The sequence below is a fragment of the Microplitis demolitor genome, chromosome 1 (assembly GCF_026212275.2).
Source record: "Microplitis demolitor isolate Queensland-Clemson2020A chromosome 1, iyMicDemo2.1a, whole genome shotgun sequence".
Lineage (NCBI taxonomy): Eukaryota > Metazoa > Arthropoda > Insecta > Hymenoptera > Braconidae > Microplitis > Microplitis demolitor.
In genome coordinates this window covers 8,945,126-8,954,003 of record NC_068545.1, presented here as the reverse complement: position 1 = coordinate 8,954,003, position 8,878 = coordinate 8,945,126, and the positions used below count along the sequence as shown (strand labels likewise).

The 8,878-nt window shown below is 36.2% G+C and overlaps 1 protein-coding gene across 1 annotated transcript; it reads right to left on the bottom strand.

Moving 5' to 3' along the window:
* Positions 1–3,489: 3,489 nt before the first annotated feature.
* LOC128668182 (trichohyalin-like) lies at positions 3,490–3,936 on the bottom strand. Its single transcript, XM_053740502.1, has one exon. The coding sequence runs from the start codon at positions 3,934–3,936 to the stop codon at positions 3,490–3,492; it is 447 nt and encodes a 148-aa protein (XP_053596477.1).
* Between the last annotated feature and the right edge of the window lie 4,942 nt (positions 3,937–8,878).

Below are 8,878 nucleotides of genomic sequence, written 5' to 3'. Positions count from 1 at the left end.
TGGTTTGAATCCTTGTATGAGACAATCTCGGAATTCGTTTCCATACCGTAGTCTCTCGGCTGCCGTAAGTGCTGCACCGTTCTGTGCTTGGATCAGATCTAAAATTTGATTACCAAGCTCCCGAGCACGGTTTGTATATGTCAATGCAGATTCATCATCACGTTGAAAAATTCTTCCCATCTCGCCTTGGAGTTTTTGGTCGTGGAAAATTTCTCACGGCTACTAGCTTGGCTGGATCCGGACGGACACCCTCTGCAGATATAATATGGCCTAAATAACCAACTTCCTTACGTAAAAATTCGCATTTTTCAGGTTGTAGTTTTAAATTAGCGTTTCGCAACCGCTTTATCACCCGATCTAATTTCAACATGTGTTCCTCCAGGGTGCTGGCGTAGATAACAATATCATCTAAATAAACAAAAACTTCCACACCTTGTAGTCCCGATAAAACAATATTCATTAGCCTCTGAAAGGTAGCAGGGGCAGTTTTGAGCCCAAATGGCATCCACACGAACTCGTAGTGTCCAAATACTGTCGAAAAGGCTGTCTTGTGTCGATCTTCTGGGTCAACCTCCACTTGGTGATAACCCGATTTTAAATCCAAAGTGGTAAAGTAAATCGCCCCTCCTAGTTGTTCTAAAATTTTACAGATTAATGGCAAGGGTTGGGCATCCCCAATAGTTTTTTCATTTAACGGGCGAAAATCCAATACTAATCTATATTTTTTGTTACCCTGAGGATCTGGTTCTTTGGTACGATCCACACAAGTGTGTTATATGGTGACACTGAGGGCTGAATTATCCCCTGTTCCAACATTTCTTCTGTTTGTGCATCTATTTCGCCTCTTAAACCTTGAGGATAGCGATATTGTCGCGTAAAGACTGGTACATCATCCGTTGTTCTGATTTTATTAGTCAGTATTTTCGTACATTCCAGCAGATCCCCTGGTAAAAAATAATTCTCATGATTTAATTTAACATGTTCTAAAATACTTTCCTTTTCTTCTTCATTCATATGATCAAGCCGTAATATTTTCATAATTTCCTGGACACGCCTCTCACTTGGGTCGTACCCCTCATCGTAATAAATAGTTTGGTATTCCTCATTTTTTCCTAGATTATTCTTGATGCTTCTATTTGTACATAAGAAACTATCTGTGACAGGACATTCATTATCTACAGCATCTGAAACTTTCTTCTGGGCCTTCTCGTCAACTCTTGACTTATTATTAATCCTTTTATTAGTCATCTTTTTGCCAACATTATGTGTCATAATTTCTTCATGCACAAAACTTAAAACTTGCTTCCCATCGGCATTCTCACCGATTCTCGAATTATTACATTTATTATCAACATTATCATCAACATTATTTTTCGCAAAATCATGCATAAAACTTGAATCTTGACTTCCGTCGGCATTCTCACCGATTCTCGAATTATTATATTTATTATCAACATTATCATCAACATTATTTTTTTTTAAAATTTTCATGCATAAAACTGGAAACTCAACTTCCGTCGGCATTCTCGCCGTTTCTCGGATCATTATTAAATCTTTCATCAACACATGAGTTAGAAAAATCATCTAGACATACCTCATAAGGTTCCAGCGTAACTACTGGTACTGCAATTTCCACCTCTTCTCGAGTGGTGTTGATAATAAATAAATGCGCCTTTCCTTACGGTTCATCTCCCAAATAAGTTCCTCTGCCTACCTTGAGGCGTCGTACATACCCCGTTTTCATCTCTGTATTCGCAATGCGGACATAAAATCCTGTTTTGGTCCGTGCTGGCACCGTAATAGTTTCTCCATGCTCGAATTTAATCACCTTGTTACGTAGCTTCAAACATCCCTCAGAGTATAATACGTCAATACAATTATCTTTTAAAAATCTGGACCCCAAAATACCATCGCTCCTAATCGGAAAGTCATTCGGGACTAAGTGAAATGTTATCGGAAAACCATAAAATTTTGTATAAATTTTTCCCAATGTAAGTACATATTCTTTAGTAATACCTTTCAATTTTAAAATATCAGTACGATCAATCCAAATATCTGTACCAACCATATTATATTTTAAAAGATTTAACTCACAACCCGTATCAATCATTAAAATTACCGGGTCCATTAGCTCCACTGCGGATAACTTGATGGTAGGAGCTTCACAATCGTGGTTAAGTTCTACTACGGCCACTCGAGTGCTTCTTCCTGAGACTCTTCGTCCTCTTCCTCCAATTGCACCTGCATTATTGGGCACTCGGTCCTGACAACCTCCCGCGTCGCACCCTGTCGTGGAGGTTGTTGGTAGTTTCCCGTCCTGTTTTCTTTTGTCATTTCTTGATCCGCACCTGAAGAACTTGGTTAAGGACATTCCGTGTGATTTCTTCGATTATTTTCCATTCTTTTCCTGCAATCTGACATAAAGTGGCCAGGTGCCTTACAATAGTAACAAACCTTTTCATATGTCGAATTATTTCTTGGAGCCGGTGGTTCGTTAAATGACATCGAGCGGTTAAAATTGTTTCTGAATTTATCGTTCCTAAAATTCGTATTATAGTTATTATTATTATGCTTGTTATAATTATTATTATTTCTGTGAGGTGGTGATTCACTGGATGCCGGTGGTCGGTTAAAATTACCTCTGAATCTATCGTTATTTGGACTTGTATTATAATTATTATTGTTATTATTATTACTATTCATATTATTATAGTTATTATTATTATTGCGGCTCGGGTTTCGCTGGAAACAATTAACAGCACTGTGCCCGGTTTTATTACAAATTTGACAAATTACTGGTTGCCCCTTGACAAATGTCACTTGTCTACCATCTTTATGAGGTAAGTCGTAACTATGAGGTTGATTTGAACAATTAAAGTCTCTTTTTGTTGAGATCTTACCTCTTAGCAACTCCTTAGCTCTTATTTCTTTTTCTATTTTTACTGCTTCAAGCAAGGTATTTCGGAATGTGTCATCTCTTCGGATTTTCTGCTCGATCTCTGGTTTGAATCCTTGTATGAGACAATCTCGGAATTCGTTTCCATACCGTAGTCTCTCGGCTGCCGTAAGTGCTGCACCGTTCTGTGCTTGGATCAGATCTAAAATTTGATTACCAAGCTCCCGAGCACGGTTTGTATATGTCAATGCAGATTCATCATCACGTTGAAAAATTCTTCCCATCTCGCCTTGGAGTTGATATAATGATTTTGGTGGCTTGTACAATTCCTTTAACTAATTAATACATTCATCAACATTCGCAAAAGGCGTACCTTGTATTGTTCGTCGTGCCTCTCCTTTTAGTCTGTTTCTCAGTAGCATTACCAAATTTCGATTATGTTCTGCTAGAATCATAGCTTGTGCCTCTTTACATCCATCAATGAAATGAGCTAATGGTATATTGCTACCATTAAAATAAGGGACTGCCTCCAATGCATACTTAATTGGGGTAGGCATTATAATATTAGGTGGATCCATATTTAAATCGCGTACCTAAATTTGTCTGTTGGCAACTCCTGCAGCGTCGATCTGTCCCGCTCTTAACAATTCTTGGCGGCGTAGCTCTTCTTGTCTACGTAGTTCCTCGTTTTCTCGTTGTATTACTTCCTGTTCAGCTTCTTGACGTAGATGTTCCTCGTTCTCCCGTTGTAGTCGTTCCCTCTCAGCTTCCTGATGAATGCGACCCTCAGTCTCCCGTCGTATCCTTTCTCTTTCAGCTTCTTGGCGTCTGCGGTCCTCAGCCTCCCGTTGTACTCGTTCCCTCTCAGCTTCTTGATTGACAGGTTGATTTTCTCTATGTAAGCTCCTAGTAGTAACTCCTAATAATTGTGCTTTTTGCTCAGATGTTAATAAATTTGGATTTGCAGGTAAATTTTCCCATTCAGCTGAATTGTTACCTGAATTACCTTTTTTATTATCGTTATTTCTTTTTCCGGACATACTCGATTACCGCGGGCGTTTCATTATTGAAATCCTACTTCTGACACCAAAAATTATTATTTATGTTACGTCTAACATGCAATAATAACAAATACCAGATACAGTCTCTTATTTCGAGTCAAGACACTTAAGTCCTTTACTCGGGCGACGGAGACCACGTCGTTACGGTAATGAGTATGAGAGAATATAGAGAATTATTCTAGAGAAATAATAGAAAAAAAAACGATTGGATAACTTACAATTGTTTATTAGTAAATTATTCAGCTTTTCGTGGTACAAAGGTGTTGTTGCTGGTTGGGAGTTCTCTGACTTTTTCAAAATGTGTAACATACTGGCTTAAGACCTAGTATTCAACGTTAGTCCTGTCAGTACCCCTGGGTGATAATAAACTCCTTGATGCGCGGTACTACGGAGTATTACGACGAAGTTTCAACTTAACGGAGATGCGTAAACTAGACTGGACTGAGACTGGGCAATTAGACCGAAAAACTGCGGGTTTATATAGTCCGAAATCGAGGGGAACCGAGCCGTGCCCCTGAATCTGACACCAGAAGAGGAGATGCTTACTGTACTAGCGTCTTTTTTTACATGCTTCTCCTTCCGCGGTTTATTCTGCACGTGCGGTACCCGAGGTCAAGTCGAGAGAAAAAAAAAAACAATTAAATCATTTTCTTAATTATTCGGTATTTGAATCGGGGGTTTTCCTTTAAATGACTTTTCAGTTCGAATGCTGGTTATCAAAAAAAAATCTAGCATCTCCTCAAAAGAAGAAGAATTATCGTACATTTAGTTTAAGAAGATTCTGGAAGCGTAAACATGGACTTGTTCTTGGTGGCACGTGCCATTACGGCTTGGCCTCCAAATCAACGAATGGAGGGGTGCCATCTAAGAGGTATCGGCGAACACCAGAGCGGCTACTGGACGGCTCCTGTTACTGGGTAATAAAAAATGAGAGCTCGGGGGGGGGGGGGGGCAGCTAGAATCATCAGTGGACAAGCATAATGTCAGGGTCGAAGTCCTATGTCTCATAAATCACGCGACTGCAGTCTTGAGTAAAAATAGAGGGATCGGATAACTAATGTGAGTGTGTCTTAGTTTGGCTCGTGGAATTAGGGGTCCTCTCTTGCTCTGGTCATTTAAAAGGGACACACTGAGGTTGAGAGTGAGGGTACCTAATATGAGTGTTGAGTAATATAGATTATTACTCTGTATGCACGCGGACTTCGTCAGCTATGTTTTCCGTTTCTATGTTCTCCTAATTCAGATGATCGTGTGGATGTATGTATGAGCCTCCTTACATGCATGTGTACGCGCTCCCGCACTATTTCTTTTATTATGCTATATATACGAATTACATATGAAGTCTTGTTAAGAGTTTTAAAATATCAGTGGCATTAGCTATTGAAACCACGGTTTAAGTTTGCACAAGCGATGAATGTGTTTACAGGTTCACGGGTTACCTCATCAGGTGAGTGTTTTTAAATGAAACTCTATTTTTAACACACCCGGTGTAACCGATCCTGGTAACTAAGGTGTATTAACCCGGTTTCTTGATTGAGTGAGGAAATACAAGTATTTCTTTCTGTTTTTAATGTGTTTAAATGTTTTATTACCTTAAAAATAAATAAATCGTTATGTTGTCCTAATAATAAAATTTTAACTCGATTATGAGGGGACACACACAGTTCTCCCCGCTCTAGTTCCCCTACCACGCGTGTATCTTGCTCCGACTTGAAGGAGAGCTTCTGTAAGGAGAATACCTCTTCCTATGTTTAGAGATTTTTTTTACCAAGGATACCAGGATACGGTAGGATTTTAACATGTAGATTTTTTTTGTGTTCTCTACACTGGTCGTAACAGTGCCAAGTATCCAGTTCCGTAAGCAGCCCAGAAACCTGAACGACGACCCACGGCGAAGGTCAACGATGCAGCGGCGTCCTATACCAGCAGTACGTCGTACTTAATAAATCCAGATAAGATTTTATATTAAATTTGTATTCATATCTCTCTCTTCAACGCGATCTAGCGTAAATAATTATTAGATTTTATTTTCCCGTGTTCATTAACATTGGTGCGTTAAATAAATTTACTTCATTGTCGCTGAACACTTACTTATTTCTAAAGGAATTAAATTTATAAGTAAAGGGGACTTCTGTATATATTTGGGTCTTGGTTAAATAAAACTAAATCTTATATATAATTGAATTGAGTCTCTGAATAAAATTGCTTTCATCACCAGCGTCGTCTAGAATAAGTTTTAATTTCAGCCACGTGTCCGGTCAAAACGAGTCGACCTACTCCTGAGATCTTTTCCCGTCTTTCTGAACCAGCAACATAATACTCATAATTTATATTTATATTTAATAATTTATTATTAATTAATTAATTTATTCGGGAAAATTCTTTAACTGTTGTTCGTGGCTACTGGACACGAAGTAGCCAGGGCCCGTTGTTATAAAATATTTAAACCTTGCTCAAGAATTATGAACATTTCCAAGTGCTGTCTTTTGAACGTTTTCGAGTGACCCTTGAATATTAATAATAAAGATTCTCGATTTTTTCACCACCAATTTGCATCACAATAAATGAAAATATAACCCGAGAAATAGAAATAATGAGTTATTTACATACTTTTTTATTTTCAAATTCAATTTTTAGGTTGTTTCGTTTTTTCAAAACCTACCAAATTTTATTGTTCAAGACTGTCCTGTATATTTTTAGTTATGCAAAAGTTATATTCCAGTGAAATGACAATAATTGAGTGATAAAACACCACAAAAACTAATTCAAAGTATTAGTTATATATTACCAGTTAATATTAAAAATTCTTGAGCACCATTTAAATATTTAAATTTTCGGCTGAAATGTTCCCGCATAGACATGATTCTATAAACATAACCTATTACTGCCATCACAAAGAAGAAATTTAGAAGTAAACAATCTGAATTTCAATCATTTTTGATATTTTTAAAATTCGTGAGTGACCTTTTAATAGTATATTACGACACTAGGCCAGAAAGCTGAATTTCCTGGCCGATGTGATATTAAAGCCTCGGCTTTGATATCACATACGTCAGGGAATTCAGCATTCTGGCTGGGGGTCGTATACTATGTTTCTTGTTTCCCAGCCGAAAGTACGTTGAATTAATTAACATGGTGAGGTGAAGCCAATCGGGAAAGGCGACGAAATATATAATATGAAACGGTGAATATATCATCAAAAATACGTTATTTAATACGAAACTGTCGCCTGCTACACTTGCCTCCATCTGTTCTTAACTTAACCCTAATGTCTTTGTTTCACTATAGGAAGCTTTTTTAATTACTCCTTCTTTCAGTAAAAAAATAATTGTTTTATACTTTTTATATCTACAGATGAGTCAGATCACGTCAAGTGGACTCCCCATATTCCACTTGATCATGAAAATTAAGTCTATGTATGTTTTTCTTATGTGGTCACTATGAAAAATTAAACCTTCGAACGATTTTTCAAAATTTTCATTTTAACAATGATTTTTTTAACAATGAAATTGTTGCGTAATCAAAACTATATTTGAATTCAAATATAGTTTCACTTCCACAGATAGAGGCAGCACCTACTGGGGCCTAGTCTCTAAATTTAAACTTGGACTTGCGCAGTGCGGCGCATGCGCATCTACTCCTTCCTGCTTCGTGTCGAGAAGACGGCCGCCATTATCTTTCGCTATAAACATTCAAGTGATAACACGTGTTATTAGAAATCATATCATTTTGCGCTCATCTCGAGTAATTAATTATAAATAATAATTAAAATCAATTAAGTAATCAATCAGCTCATCAAAAATATAATTATTTTTGTAATTGTAGGCACCAGAGCTCATAAATAAATCAATAAAAAACTCAAGACTTCCAGTGATCAACGACCACGTTCCTGAAGAGGTTATTCCGACGGAAAACATTACAGGTGTTTATTTATTCGATAAATAATAATATCAAGTGCTCAGAAAATTAAAAAACTCAATTTATAATAAATTAATTATCAACATGCTCAATATTTTAAATAATATAAAAGTTAATTCTCGCTCGGTAACCTCTACAATCATGCTACCACGTGTTCATGAAATAAATTCAACTTAGTGCAATTTATTATAAACTCATTCCAATCAATTAAATTAAGTGATCATAATTATTATAAACTCAATAACCTAATTTATTCATGCATTGGTGCTATTTAAAATAGTAATTCAAGTGTTCAATAGTTAACTTCGCTCGGTAACCTCTGAATTTATGTTACTTATTCTCATGACATTTTTTCAATCAACTCAGTGTTCAAATATATTCAAATTAATTATTCCAATTATTTACTTGAGCTCACTCTTACAATTTGCATTTAATTATTCACGTATTCATGAGCTCAGACAATTTAACAGTATTAATAAATTAAATCAACGATTTAATATTGTAACCCAGTAATATTATGTGCTGTGACAAATAAAAATATTGTTATATTTCTTAACATTCGTATTTTTCCAACATCCCAACCACCAACCAGTTCTGGCATGTATTTATTAAATTATTCTTACAACAGAAAATTTTGAATACTTTTAATTAAAAAATAGATTCCACAATAACCCTTAAATATAAATTACTGCAATTTTCAGAATTTATTGTCAAATATCTATATTTCATAAAAATATTAATAGCTTAAAATTTTCGGTTTATTATCCTATTGTTAATTAACTTTTAAGTAAACAAATGAGAATTTTATTAAGTTCTCAGTCAACAAATTAAGTTTTTTTTCATGCGTTACATGCATTATTTATTAAAGTTTAAGATTCCAAAAGAAAATTTCACTGCTCAAGATTAGTTTAAACAATATGAATTCGTTTATCACCACGTGCTGGTCGCTAAGCACTCTCAATACAGTGCGCAGCCGAGCGTTTTGGGCTCTATTGCAGTTTTG